General features: G+C 48.3%; 1 protein-coding gene across 6 annotated transcripts in view; it reads right to left on the reverse strand.

Annotated features, from left to right (window-relative positions):
* MYLK (myosin light chain kinase) overlaps positions 1 to 15,163 on the reverse strand; it is a 186,959-nt gene that overhangs the window by 25,463 nt on the left and 146,333 nt on the right. For 4 of the 6 annotated variants that reach the window (XM_021709465.1, XM_021709469.1, XM_021709467.1 and 1 more), the window contains 4 exons: positions 9,085 to 9,117; positions 8,892 to 8,985; positions 7,265 to 7,468; positions 1,497 to 1,714 (listed from right to left, as the gene is read on the reverse strand). In XM_021709465.1, the coding sequence (XP_021565140.1) occupies positions 1,497 to 1,714; positions 7,265 to 7,468; positions 8,892 to 8,985; positions 9,085 to 9,117 (549 nt within the window). Of the gene's footprint in view, positions 1 to 1,496; positions 1,715 to 7,264; positions 7,469 to 8,891; positions 8,992 to 9,084; positions 9,118 to 15,163 lie in introns of all 6 variants that reach the window. The other 2 variants (XM_021709470.1, XM_021709468.1) reach the window with 1 other exon arrangement.

Below are 15,163 nucleotides of genomic sequence, written 5' to 3' on the forward strand. Positions count from 1 at the left end.
TCCCACAATATCTCTCACCGAAGGAACCTGGGCGCTGTGTTCCTGGGCTCTGACACTGCTGGCTCCTGAGGTTAGATCCTCCTTATTCGTTTAATTTATTAGTGGTTACTGTTCAAAGCCCTGTGTGCCATCCATGCCACCACTCTGTCCCTTTAGTAGGACAGAGCAGAGTAGGTTCATCTGCCCAGCATGGGGTGTGTTCTCATCGACTGTGCTGTCACCAGGCCGGTCATGGCCTGTGAGGACCTCACCCCTCACTTTCCTCTTCAAAAGCAATAAAGCCCCAACCAGAACTGGGCACACTGGGAGGAGATTTCCTGGGTGGCACTAGCTTGGCCCACTCCTTCCTGCATCTCCAGGGGGATGAGGTAAAGACAGGCTCACCCCAGGCCTGGGGTTTCTTCTGGGGACAGCAAAGCTGCTGTGACATCTAAGGGCTACAGAGGCAGGGTGGCCATGGGCAGAGTGTGAGGCAGACAGCCACTGACCAACATGCCTTCGGGCGTGAGTTTGAGGCCCTGACCGCCTCCCCCATGACACCCCTCCTGCTTAGTGCGGGAATAGCAGAGGCCCTACCAAGCACACTGCGTGGGGCCCAGGGGCCTTATGCCAAGCCCAGCCCTTCTGCTGGCTCACAGTGGGCCCTCCTGGGCTAAGCTGCCATGAACCTCATTTCCTAATCTACACACGGAGACTCATAAAATCTGCCCGGCCTACCTCACAGTGAGAATCAATGGGATTTTTAAAATGTGAAAATGCAGCCGGGCTCGGTGGCTCAGCCTGTAATCCCGCGCCTTTGGGAGGCTGAGGTGAGTGGATTGCCTGAGCCTGCGGGTTCGAGACCCGCCTGGGCAGCGAGACCTCATCTCTACAATAAATCAAAAAATCAGCCGGGCGTGGTAGCGCATGCCTGTAATTCCGGCTACCTGGAAGGCTGAGGCGGAAGGATCGCCGGAGCCCAGCAGGTCGAGACTGCGGTGGCTGGGAGCGGCCACTGCACTCCAGTCTGGGCCACAGAGTGAGACTCCAACTCAAAAAAAAAAAAAAAAAAATGTGAAAATGCTCTGGAAACTATAGTATGCTGTAGATTGTAGAGCCATCATCATCAAAATGAGTTTTGCTGCTAATGGCACCAGAGCAAAAACAAAAGGGGCTCACCATCATCGTCGTTATCATCATCCAATAAACAGCTAACACCTACGTAGTGCTTATTATGTGCAAGGCACTGTTCCTGTCACTGTAGGTTTATAAACACATTTGCTCCTGCCAACAAATCTTTGAGGTAGGTACTCTATGATCCTACTTTATAGACAGGGAGTTTGAGGCTTACAGTCACACAGCTAGGAAGTGGCAGGGGGAGGGTTTGAACCTGAGCAGGCTTTGTGGTCTCTGGCTTAACTCCGATACTGCACGCTGCCTCTAACACCCAGTGTGTGGGACGCAAACAGCCACTGCAATACATGGCGGTCACAACAGGAGTAGCGCATCAGCCTTACCTAGCCTTCTGGCCAGACCGAAGTCGATGAGCTTGATCTTGGTGCCTGTCTTGTTGACACACATGATGTTCTCGGGCTTGAGGTCCAGGTGCACGATGCCCTGCTTGTGGATGTACTCCACTCCCTCCGAGATCTGCCGCATGTACTTGATGCACTCGCGCTCTGTCAGCTCAAAGTCTTCGTCGATGATGCGCTCAAACAGCTCACCCCCTGACACGCTGCGGGAACAGGAGGTGGGAAGAGGACAGGGGTGGTCAGACCGCAGGTTCACGGAGGCCAGGCTGGCAGGGAGTCGGGCCAGGGGAGGCTGGGCACTGGGGGAACTGGCAGGGAATGAAAGTGATTGGTGCTTCCTGAGTCCCAGTCTTCCATCATGGGAGGAGGGTTGGGCCTCCTCGTTTCCTACTTGGGGGACCCTGCCCTGCACCCACAAATCTTCTAAGGACTCAGGGAAGCATCTAGGCCAGGTGGTTTCAGGTAGGTATGAACGGAGAGCTCCAGACACCATCTCCTTAGCAACAAGGGTGACTGCTGAGCAGTCTCTATCCCCAAATGACCATAGACGCCCAAGGGAACATTCTTGTATCTGAGCCATGACTTTTAGTCACAGGGAACTTAAATTTAAAATACAGCTCCCCTAAATATTTATTTGAACAACTAGGAACAGAAAAATGTCTTCAATAATAAGGAGCCCCTAGAATTAGTTGGCTATAGCCCATCATACCTATGGTTGTGATAAGCATGCACACTCTGGCTAAGCCTAGAGTATCAGTTACTTCTCCACCCACAACTAACTTGCCTCCTAGACCCCTTCTTTGCCCAGGCTGAAAGTAGAATCCTTTTACCTGGTTAGACTTTGGATCTTGGCCATGTCCAATCAATTCCATGTTTCTGTAGCCCACAGCCCTGTATCCTCTGCTAAGGACTGCCCAGGGCCTCAGTCAGTCAGCATACTGCCCTTCAGTGAAAACGCAGGGCCCCCTGCCTTAGTTACACGGGTTCTTTCTGTTCCCCTGTGCCAGCCCTCTGACTCACCTTCCTTGCTCACTGTTTAGCAAGTTAAAGCAGCTCCTTGGTAACTCACACAGCCCCCAGATATCTAGGCCCACCAATTGAACAAGGCTGGCTGGGCTTTGTTCTGGGCCTGTTCTCTTAGAACGGTGCTCCCTCTCCTAGGGCAGTGAAGAGGGGAAGAAGCTGAGTTTCAATCTTGTCTCTGCCTTTTATAAGCTGTGTGACTTCGGGCAAGTTGCTTAACCTTCTGAGCCCCAGTTTCCTTATCTGTCCCTTCCTCATAGAGTTGTTAGGAATGTAAGAACCTTTTGTGAAGTATCTTGCCTAACACACTGTAGGTACTCAGGTTATATTTAATTATTGTTTGACAACCTGTGGTGGGCCCAGGTGAATCTTGTCACTGACCCCTGTGGGAAGGAGGACACAGGGAGCGCTACAAGCCTAGCATCCCACAGCCTGTCGGCCACATGACAAATTTGGAAGGGCTGAGCTGGGAAGGGGCAGTCTGTGCCAGTGATAGGTGGGGGGAGCTAGAGCTGATGTTTAGAACCAACGTGAGAAGAAGGTCCCTGCACAGCCAGCAGGTGGCGCCTCTTGTTCTAAGCCCGCCACGTCTATAGCTCCCCATCCAGGCTCCAAGTCAAACTCTGATCTACATTCTTAGGTCTCAGCCAATTCTTACATCTCTGTGCCTCAATTTTTTCATCTGTAAGACTCAGATAAAAACAGCACCACCTCACGAGGTAGCTGCAAAGCCTGGATGAGTTAACACAGGTAAAGTGCTTAGAAGAGGGTTGTGCACATAGTAAATGCTCAGTGTTAATTATCAATTCCTATTTTAAAGAATTACTTGGGTGCTCTTGTTAAAGATATAGATTCCCAAGCTCTTCCTCTGTAGATTATCATTGAGATAATCTTGGGAGGGATTTGAGGATCCATATTTTTAATAAGTATGTCAGGCCATTCTTATGGTCAGACAAGTTTGGGAAATACTGGCTTACTACCATTCCTGCAAGGTCTGCTGAAATTTATGTCCTCTGATAAATCAACCCATTTCCCCATACGAAATGATCTTTCCCTCCCTAGGCATCTACCGCCTTGCCTCTGCATTTTTTGTATCGAGTCTGCCCCGTCTTAAAGTTGTTTGTGAAATGTCTGCAGAAGGTCTGGCTTCTGTCTAGACTCGTATTTTCATCTGACGATATCTGGCACAGACAAGGTGGGCCAAAAGGTTTGCTTTTAAATTTAAAAAATGATGAAAAAACAAGCAACCATGATTTCCAGTGCCTGTGGGAACATCCGAGGCAATGTTGGTTGAAATCTGAGCCATGGAGATAATTACTGCTGCATTTCTAGAGGTAACTTTTTCAGTGTAAATTTTAATAGGTTCAATCCTATTCAAACATATTTAACATATTTTGAAAATTGTTCCTATGGTCCACTTCCCAGGATGGAAGGGGTTAAGCAAGCAGGGTGAATGGTTCTGCAGGTTTCTTTCCAAAATGCTCAATGCTATGGGTGGGAAGTATTAGTTTAATAGTAATAAGTCTCCACCTACAGAGATGGGACAATGCCAAGGACCAAGATTGGACCAGAGGATATGTGAATGAGTAAATGTGAATAAGTAAATGAATGAATACCTACTGTTACCAGGGCTACCTAATCCCAAGGGATCAAATTTATTCCCAAACTCTAGACATTGGCCAGCCCTCATGGGCAGCCAGAAGGAATGGTGCTATCAGGGGACTTGACACCTGGACTCCTTGTCTCATGGCAGCCAGCTGGATGTCCTTTAATTAATTGTGCTAACAGTAGTACAAAGGTGAGATCAGTCATGGATGACTCAGCCTAAACTTCACATCCTCTTCAGTGCTCAGAGTCCCACTACCACCTGGAACATCCCGAGCACTTCCAAAAGGACAAGCCCAGGCTCCCAGCACAAAGGATCACCTGTCTCAGGACAACAGTTGTATGATGGGGACTTGTCAAGTAACCGGAAGTCAGGAAGGCTGAAGACACATTCATTCTTATTTCTTACTATATCTGAGGCAACTGAATTGAGGGCTGAGACCCTGGAATACGTTTTCATTCTTCCACAGCACCAGGCATCATCCTTCTCTTAATCTCAGCTTCTCCATCAAACAAGGAGAATAGCAAAGTACTCTGGTGGAAATCACCCTTTCCCCTCTCAGTGGTCGAGTCTCACAATGTCCAAGCTGGAAGGGATACACAGATGAAGTAGAAACCTGCTCCCTTTGTCTTCAGTTGACTGAGTTCCTGTCAAGAGGCAAGTTTCTTACCCCGAGTGTAGAAAAATCTTGTGGCATCTGGGCATGAAGACCTGCTCCTTTCCACGGGGGAGGCGCGGGGTGGAGGGATGAAAGCCAGACCAGCTGAAGCCTTGTTACGTTTTCTCTCGACTTTTTCCATCCAGCTTGCCAGCTCCCAATTCCTAGCTAAGTATGGTATTCTGCCCACTGGTGCTGCTGCCGGGCCTCACCCAGGAGGCCCTGTTCCCTCCTGCCCCTCCCCACACCCTCTCACAAACTTGCTCAAGGTTTAACTTCTAAAGATAAGACATTTTTGCACATGTCCTCACATGCCCATACTTCCTGGACTAAGCAACCCGTTGTAGAATAAATGTGAAAAGATGTAGCCCACAGGGCCATTGTGAGGGTGGAATGAATGAGGGCACAGACATGGCTAGATACTTCCTGAAAGTGGAGAGGAAAGTTTGAACTGGGAACTGAAAACATCATAAGATACAAATAGAAATTTTCTACTACTCTTTTATGTTGCATAAAATTGTAGAATTTTATAGTCAAAGGGGGAGTCTTGAGATTGAGTATTCTCAACCAAATACCTCTTCCTGCTGGTAGGATTTAACAATTACAAAATCATGACTCAATAGTAGCAGAAACTGAAGCCAGGCTTCCAGAATACCAGGAAGGATAGATTTGTTTTGCAACAGCTAGTTGGATGTTAAATGCTCAAAGAGTATTTTTAAGTGGAAAAAAGACCAGGATACAGAAAAAGTCAATGCGTCAAACCACTCACAATAGGTTCCCATTTTAAAGAACTGTGCTTTACACGCATTATTCCATTTAATACCCACAGATTCATGAGGAGGTGTTAATATCCTCTTTTATGGATAATAAGACACAACTGATCACTCATTTAAGGGCAAATAGCAAGTAAGAGACAGAGCTGGGATGTGAAGTAAGGTTCATCTGACTCAAGTCTTCGCTCTTAACCACTATTGCCTTTCCTAAGGAACACAATGGAAGAAAATACCTGCAGGCCAGAATGTTAATGGAATGAGGGGAGAGAAAAGACTAATATTGCATCCACACCTAAAGCCTGAGGATGTCTTAGTGGCCTCACAAGAATGCCAAGATGCTGATAGAGTCTTCTCCAAAGGACTGGGATCTCCAGGATTCAGGATGAGCAGTTCAAAGATGTTGAAGGCAATTTCACAATCTCTCTAAAAGTTTCAAGTGTACATACACTTGCTCCAGCACTCCCTCACTTGTGAAATTTATCCTATAGATATACACGGGCATGAGTGAAAAGATGTGTGTACAAGATTACAAACAGTGCTTGTTTGTAAAAGCAAAAGACCCAACCTCTGTCAAAAGAAGACTGCTTAACTAAATTGTGACATATTCACATAACAAAACCCTGTGGAGCTATGAGAATGAGGAAGCTCACTGGGTCTCAGTACGGGGCTACTCCCATAGCAATTTGCTGAAAAAAGCAAAGTATAGAATAGCAAGTACAATAAGATATCTTTTGTGTTAAAAGGCAGGAAAATAAGAATATATATGTTTATATTTTCCTAAGGAAACTCTGGAAGGATACAGGCAAAACAAATAAAACCATTTACCTTTGGTGGTAGAAACAGGGTAGAAATGAGACTTTTCACTCTGTATTTCCTTATATGTTTTGATGTGATTATATCAAATATTCAAAAAAATCAGAGTAATGAAACTCTTTAAAAAATATAGGTGCTGTGGAGGATGCTTGGCTTACCAATGCCAGTGTGTATGTTTAGATATGTGTATTTGTGTGTGTGTGTGTGTCTACACACGTGTACCATCAGCTCAGAGGTAAGGGAGGTAGAGGATTGGGATATAGAAGAAACAGGGATTCTGGAATAGCCTTGGGTGGAGGTCATCTGCTCCATCCCCCTGCCTTTGTACAATCAGCAGGGAAAGCGCTACTCTTTAGTGAGTGAGAAGTCAAGAGTACAAAGCAGGGTGGAACGGGCATGCGGAGGCACAGGAGACTACCGGGCAAGGGTTCCATCCTGTATTCTAGTCCCTAGCCCTGGGTCCCCTTGTTTTTCACAGGGAAGTCAGGAAGCTGCCCTGTCCCCCCTTGGACTCTAAGCCAGCCACAGGTGAGAATGCCCCTGACCAAACCAAGGAGCCTAGGAAATAGCTCTGGCCCTTTCATTGGGAGATGAAGGTGAAAAGAGTCAAGGGTCCTCAAAGATCTGCTGGTTTGTTATGGAAAGGAGCGTGGGACTGACCAGGCTGGGATTCAGTGGGTCAGGGCCAGCACTGTTGCAGACCTTCTGGTCCTGATTGGTTATCCCTGGCCATAGGACTGGTATCACACCCTTGCATAACACACCCCTGTCTGCAGGAATTTCCATCTTGGGGCAGAGTTGGCTAGGGTGGAGCAGGGGGAGACACATTTGGGGGCTCATGGGTCCACAATGTCTGGGCTGCTGGCAGCCGGCCACTCACATCTCCAGGACCATGACGATGTTGGCCTTCTCTTCGAAGGCATCCACACACTGGACCAGCTTAGGGTGGTGGAGGCAGTTCATGATGCTGATCTCCTGCCGGATATTCTCTTTCTCTTTTGCTGAATATGCCTTGAAGAATTTCCCAGCCCAGATTTTTCTAGTTTTCTTTTCTACAAGTCGAAAGACCTGTCCAAATTTCCCACTGCAAGTGAAAGGAGGAGGAGACAAAAGCCAAATTTAGTTTAGCTACAATATGGGTTGTGGGACAAATCTGGCCCGTCTCTTTTTTTTTTTTTTTTTTTTTGCGTCAGAGTCTCACTCTGTTGCCCAGGCTGAAGTGCAGTGGCACACCCACAGCCACCCTTCCGCTTCAGCCTTCCAAGAAGCCAGAACTACAGATGCGCGCTACCACGTCTGGCTAATTTCTTGATGTATTGTAGAGACGAGGTCTCACCAAGTTGCCCAGGCTGGTCTTGAACCCGTGGGATCAGGCAATCCCCTCACCTCAGCCTTCCAAAGTGCTGGGATTACAGGCTTGAGCCCCCACGCCTGGTCTCACCTCTTTTTATAAGTCAGGTTTTATTGGCACATGGCCCCATCCGCCTGCTTACATATTGTCTGTGGCTGCTTTTGTGCTACAGTAGCAGAGCTGAGTGGTTGCGATGCAGCCCTATGGCCTGTAAAGTCTAAGACATTGACTATCTGGTCCTTTATGAGAAAGGTGTGCTGACCCCTGTTGATCAATGAAACTCATGTCTAATGTTGACAAACCTACTCCCTATCTTGACTGGCAGCCCTTTCTTTCCCTCCTTGCAGGACCCATGAAGTTGGGTGGAGGTAACCCTTCCTCAGCACAGAGAATTACTGAATGGTTGCCTTCCTCGCACTGATGCCCTGGCAATAGCCCTGGCAATAGCCCAGGCAGGATCCTGCTTCCCAACGTGGGAGAGGGTAGCGGGGGGTTCCTTGACGGTGTGGACTCCTTTTACAGAGCTTCTACCAGGTTTGCATTGCTCCTTCATTTTCCAGAAACCACTGGAAATGCAAGCTGAGTCCCGCTCTTTTTTTTTCACCTCCTGCACTTCAGGGATGGAGGGTTGGGGGGAAATGCGCAGCTTGGCTGTGACTGGGTCTGGGGTTGGAGTCTGAACCCACGGGTGTCCTCCACACCCCAGGGAGGATCCAGAGTAAACAGTGAGGGACATGCTCATAAAGGGGGCTTGATGACCTCTGTGAATTTCAGTGGAGCACTAGGAGGGCATTGCTGGACAGCAAGCACTGATCAGGCTCCACTGACTTCCGTGGATCAAATGGAAGGGATTCCAGAGATGATCTGGTCCTGATCCAGTCCCACTTTAATCTTGTGCTGAGAACGGAGGCATGAAAAAGGAAGGACTAGCCCACAGTTTTTGCAGAGCCTGGCAAGTGCAGAACCACATATACAGCCTCACAAAGAGCCCCGAGTGAGGGATGCTTTCATGGGTCAGTTCCTCGTGAGTCTGCAGGAATCTGTTTGAGCAGGAGCAGAACCCAGGAAAGACAAGATGGCAAGGCACTGAATTTAACTGTGGGGACTGTGCCACCCTCACCCTGGGGGCCGGAAGGCAGCTTCCCATTCCACTTACGATCCTAGTCTCTCTTCGATGTCGTAGAAGTCAGATACTTTTTGTTCCGTATTGACTGTCACCGTCCGGTAATCGACTTCGGCCTCCTTCTCATCTATGGGTATGCATCAGGGTGAGTGTGAGTCATCAGATGCTCTCGCTCAGCCCCTTCCTCCCCAAGAGCCTGACCCAAGCACAAGTGGCCAGCACTTACCATCATCTGACACCTCCACTTCATCCTTCGGCTCTGGGGGGAGACAAGGAAGGACAGACAGGACATAGGTGAATAGTACCAAAGGCCCATGGAAAGCAAGATGTGCTGGGGGCCTTGCTAGGCCTCAGCCTTCCTGGGCACAAGACCACCAGGCCCAGAGTGCTGGGCATCCCCTGGGGCTGGTCAGCCCTTCCTGCAAACAGGGCCAGGTGCAGACTGGCGGGCACTGGCCTCCTCTCCCCACGTAGCCCCCATTCTCTATCTGGTCTCCTCTCCATCCTTTCCCTTCTAACCTCGTGGTCCCCAGATAAACCCTTCTCCACATGTCATCCAGTCCCTCTTGACTTTCAGACCCTACACACAACTGTGACAGTTCCTTCCTGCCCTGGCTCAAAAACCAGCAACTTATAACTGCTTTGAGTGTCAAAGCTATTTGTTGAAATCTTTTGTGGAATTCCAGCCATGTACCAAGTCTCTTGCCAGTTATGGTGGGCAGTCAAAACAAGACACACAGAAGTCATGATCTCTTTTCCCCTGAAGCTTATGATTTAGTTGGAGAAGTAAAAGCATATGTACATGAAATACCAATGACAAAGTGCTCTATAATCAAGCACATATCATCATGGTACAAACTGATATACCATGGAGGAAGGTGACACAAAGTGGGGCAATCACAGCATCAAAGCAATTATTCTTGGGAGAAACAGCCCTTGAGCTGTGTCTTAAATGAAATGCTGGACTATGATGAGGGGTAGGTGATCTCACACACATGAAGTCAGCAGGTGCTCGTGAGGTAGGGCCAGGAGGGACACAGCAGCCATGCTAGCTGCTCACGTGACCGTATCAGGAGTGCCACTGGGGTGTCCAGCAGAGCACATTCCACTCCAGAGCTCCAGGCCTTCCTTTGTGCCTTGATACAGGTTTGTCTCTTGACAACAGTACTGCTCTGGCCTTCTTGACCATGGTTAAATGCCTTTCTCTTTCTGGCTTCAGTTTCCTCATCTGTAAGAGGAAGGAGTTGTACCAGATGATTTTTAGGCCTAGAAGCAGGCTAGCACTAGATGCAATGCTCTGCAGTGTGCTTGGTGTTCTTTGGCCATGATCTAGGCAGTGTTCTGGCTGAGAGGAGGATGAAGGGAGGTTTCCTGAGGGAACTGAACAAAGACACGAGAGAAATCATAGAGTGAGAAAATGATTTCTGAAGTGTGTGTGAGAGTGAGTGTGTGTGAGTGAGTGTGTGTAGGATAGTGTGTGTCTGAGAGTTGGGTGTGTAAGTGTGAGAGTGTGGGATAATGTGTGTGTGTGTGTGTGAATATGAATGTGAGATAGCATAGGTGAGGATGTGTGAGTGTGTAAGTATGAGTGTGGGATTGTGTGTGAGGATGTGTGGGTGTGTGAGAGTGTGAGTTGTGAGTATGAGTGGGGGATAGTGAGTATGGGGTAGTGTGAGTGAGAGATAGTGTGAATGTGTAAGAGTGGATAAGACTTGGGGGAAAGAGCATGACTTGCTGAAGTCCCAGAGAGCAAGGCTGAGGAGAGGAGGGGAAGCACGTGTGGACGAGTATCTGTGAGAGAGGAGCAGAGTGGCCTAGTCAGACTCTGCCCCGTGGGAGAGGCTGTGAGCAAGCTGGGCTGTGCAGGGTTTGTGATGGAGTGTAGGCCAGGAAGGAGGTGCACTAGGCCCTGTAGGCAGTGAAGATCTCTACTAGGCTGAGGGCCGAACACATGACTGGAACCTAAGCAAACATTCTGAGGAAAAATAACATAGTTCCCATACAGGATAAGAACCTCTTGCTGAAAGAGTTTAGAGCCAGTTTATAAGCATGGGACCGGGAGCAGGAGAAGCTGTGATTTGTTTAGAGTTCTTAAAATGCTGCTGACAAAGTTTAGTTTTAAAAAACTAAACATGAGTAGGATTGGGAAGAATATTTTATCATAGCAAGGAAATTACCATGGAAAAATAAAAAAGGATGAGATAGACAAAGACTAAGACAAAGATAGAGTCTAGCTTATGATGTGTTAGTGGTGGGTTTCACAGACACTGCTGGGACGTGGACCTAACTGATCAATTTTTGTACATACATATTTATGAGTCAAGAGTGAATTGAGCCGGGCTTGGTGGCTCAGCCTGTAATCCCGTGCCTTGGGAGGCTGAGGTGAGTGGATTGCCTGAGCCCGCCTGGGCAACTTGGTGAGACCTCATCTCTACAATAAATAAAAAAATTAGCCAGGCGTGGTAGTGCGTGCCTGTAATTCCAGCTACTTGGAAAGCTGAGGCGGAAGGATCGCTGGAGCCCCAGCAGGTCGAGGCTGCGGTGGCCGGGAGCGGCCACTGCACTCCAGTCTGGGCGACAGAGTGAGACTCTAACTCAAAAAAGAAAAAGAAAAAAAAAGAGTGACACTGTCCAACTCATAGATGACAGGGATGACCTGAGAATCCTGCACCTGGAAGCCAGTAATGGAATCAACATTTAGGGAGAGTTTAATCATACTACCTTCTAGAGTGATGAACCCTCGGGTATGAAGTTAACACCCAAGAGAGAGAGCACAGTTCTTCAACCTACTGCTCTGGTCAACAGAATGCTCTCATGGGGGACCATGACCACTGGCTACAAGCAGGTATTATTACTTGATAGCACCTTGGGCATCTGGCTGGAAACCTGGCTGTTAGAGAGCCATGATGGAGCTGGTGCAGGTATGGACAGCCATAAGAGGGAAGGGTGCCACAATGAGACAATCAGAAATGTGAGACCTCTCTTGTTGGAAAAGAAGTCAAAAGCAGACATGATTTAAATGGAAATCATGCTGGACACTGTGGCTTATGCCTGTAATCCCAATATTTTGGGAGGCTGGGTGGGAGAATCGCTTGAGCCCAGGAATTCAAGACCAGCCTGGGCAGCATAGTGAAACCTCATCTCCACAAAAAATACAAAAATTAGACAGGCTTGGTGGCATGTGCCTGTAATCCCAGCTACTTGAGAGGCTGAGGAGAAAGGGTTGCCTGAACCTAGGAAGTTGAGGCTGTGGTGAGTTGTGATGGTACTATTGCACTCCAGGTTGGGTGACAGAGTGAGACCCTGACTCAATAAACAAACAAACAAAAAGAAATTACACAATTTCAAGGGTGAAATTTTAGGGTGATGAACTTTTTATCAGCTCATAAATACTGTACCGTGAGGGAACCATTTATTGTTCTGCGTTGCATAGCAGGAAGGCTATAAGTATATGGAACACACATATTGAGAGGTACCATAAGAATAGGAAATAAGTTTGATAGATGTTTAGGTTAGCTCAATGATGATAGGGTTTTCAAGGAAGTGAGAGATTCAAGTCAGTCAGTAACTGAACACCTGGCAGATGCCAGTCACTGCACTAGGTCCTAGAGACAAAAATCATCATATTTACTGCTGGGGAGACAAGACCCTCCGTCTTGAGCCCCTGTCTGAGGCAGTGGTTCTGACCTGTTTGGGGCTTCCTTTATTTCTTGTTTCTGTGCCACATTTTCTCTATGGAGCATGGAGACCAGAGTGTTCTGAGTGGTGGGTGAGAGACAGAGAGGAGAAGGCAGGCTTTCTCTGCCAGGAGTCAAGAGAACATTCTGTACTCTGCTAGTGAAGGGGCAGTGTGGTGCTATGAGCCAGGAGGGTTTTTCCAATGACCCAGCAGCAGGGGGCCCTCCCCGAGGGCCTTGAAGAGGGCATCCAATTCTAGACCTGGCATCTCCTTGTCACTCTGAGCCCAGCCAGGTTTCTGGCCTCACTCATGAGCCCATACCTGCCCCTCACCTGCCTTTCTCCCTGGCAGTCAGTGCAACTGTTTTGCCCCTCCTGCTGATGCTCTGGTGGGGGGACTGAGATAATTCTTAGGAAAATCCAGCCCCTCTTTCTAGTGCACTGTGTTGCAATGCAACCTTTCCTCTGCAGGCAACTCGGATCAAGACTCTAGGCTAAACTGGCATGGTGGTGCATGCCTGGAGTCCCAGCTACTCAGGAAGCTGAAGTGGAAGGATCACTAGAGCCTGGGAGTTCAAGTCCAGCCTGGGCAACACAGTGAGACCTCATCTTAAAAAAAAAAAAATAGGTTCTAGGCTGCTATGTCCCCTTCCGCCTTTCCCTTCTTGTCCTATCTCCCATGTATTTGAGGTGTAAAATGATCACAGAGAAACGGTGAGAGACAAGTGTAGGAAGGACCACAGTTCAGTGAGCTGAGCTCTTGGTGAATAAAGAGCTGTAATAATGAGAAAGGTGACCACTGGTTTCCCATCTTTCCACTAAAGGAGCTAAAAGTGCAATGGGGGACTTCAACTAAACTTAAAAAAAATCTATTCAGAAGGTTAAGCGATCCAAGAGCTATGTGGAAAACCATTTGGAAGATGGTTATGACCTGTATCTGCATACAGATGAGTGTCTCGCCACCCTGGAGTGATGTTTGGGAGAACTGAGGGCTCAGGACCCTCACTCAGCACAAGTATCGTCTGTGCCCTGGTCAGAGCTGTCCCATCCCGTGGCCGAGGGCTGTTGCATGTCCAGTGGGCACTAGAGGGCACCCCAGTCCTGGAGATGACCTCTTCAAGGTGCTGCGTAGCTGTAGCCTGGGCAAAGGCTCTGCATCTCTAATGGTCCTGTGGGTTGCAAGGAGGTCCCAATTCTGCAAGAAGCCTCCATCACTGTTGTTTTGTAGCAACCGTACAGAACAAATTAGGATTAGGAGCAAGGATGGAGTGGATTTAAGAGTGAAAGCAGGACTGGAGTGGGACTGGAGTTCAAGATCTGGCTGGGTTGGGAGGTGCAGGGCTGTGTCAAGGTGATGGTTCTGTGCACTTGGTCTTGGGAGCTGTCAGTTTAGGGATCCTTGTCTTAGGGGTGGCTCTGCCATAGAGGAGCCACTAGAGCTGCATGGGGACCCCATGCTTTGTCCCCCACTGTATCCTCAGTGCCCACAATAGCACCTGGAACACAGGAAGGATGCAGGACACATGGTGAATGAATGTGGGGCTGGGGAGACACACAGGGATAGCACTATGAGATCAGGATGAAGCAGAAAACGAACACTGCCAAGGCCAAGGGCAGAAGCGGTGGCGATGGTGAGGGTCAGAGTCAATATCAGCTGGGCTTTGTGGAGCGAGGGTTAAACAGCACTACCTTTTTGATAAGACCCCACACCCCACTGAATCCACAGAAATTACCTACCAAGACTTGCTACTTGATCTCACCTAACTGCCAACACACACACACACACACACACACACACACACACACACGCACACACGCACGCACACACAAACATCACTTCTCTGAGAGCCATTTCCCTTTTCAGTATAGAGATGACCTACCTAGACTTATAACTAACAAACTTCTTTTTAAAATATTTTAAAAATTTATTTTATTGCTTAACAGTAATAATTGTTATTTAGAGACAAGGCCAGAGATCAGTGGCATGATCATAGCTTATTGAAAACCTAAAATCCTGGGCTCAGAGGCTCCCTCTGACTCATCCCCTGAGTAGCTAGGACTACAGGCATATGCCATCATGCTCGGCTAAGTTTTTTTTTTTTGAGTCGGAGTCTCACTCTGTGTCCAGGCTGGAGTGCAGCGGCATGCTCACGGCTACCACAGCCTTGACACCTCAGCCTTTCAAATAGCTGGAACTACAGGTGTGTGCCACTACAACCAGTTAATTTTTTGATTTTTATTGTAGAGATGAGGTCTCGCCAAGTTGTCCCAGGCTGGTCTCGAACCCGTGGGCACAGGCAATCCTCTCATTTAGGTCTCCCAAAGTTCTGGGATTATAGGCATGAGCCACTGTGCCCAGCCTCGGCTAAATTTCTTAAATAATTCATAGAGACGGCCTCTCTAGGTTGCCTAGGCTGTTTTGAACTCCTGCACTCAAGTATTCCTTCCACCTCAGCCTGGGATCACAGGAGTGAGCCACTGTGCCTGGCCTACTAACTGGCCCACAATAAGTACTTGAGCGGTAGTCCACAGAGGACTTTTGCTTGGGGCTTCCTTTTGCTTCCAACGTCCTTTACCCTGAGGTCTAATGCTTGCCGACTGTTCTGCCCACCCCCCAACCCCCACCC

This window comes from Carlito syrichta, unplaced genomic scaffold (assembly GCF_000164805.1).
Source record: "Carlito syrichta isolate Samal-C Ts95f unplaced genomic scaffold, Tarsius_syrichta-2.0.1 Scaffold236168, whole genome shotgun sequence".
Lineage (NCBI taxonomy): Eukaryota > Metazoa > Chordata > Mammalia > Primates > Tarsiidae > Carlito > Carlito syrichta.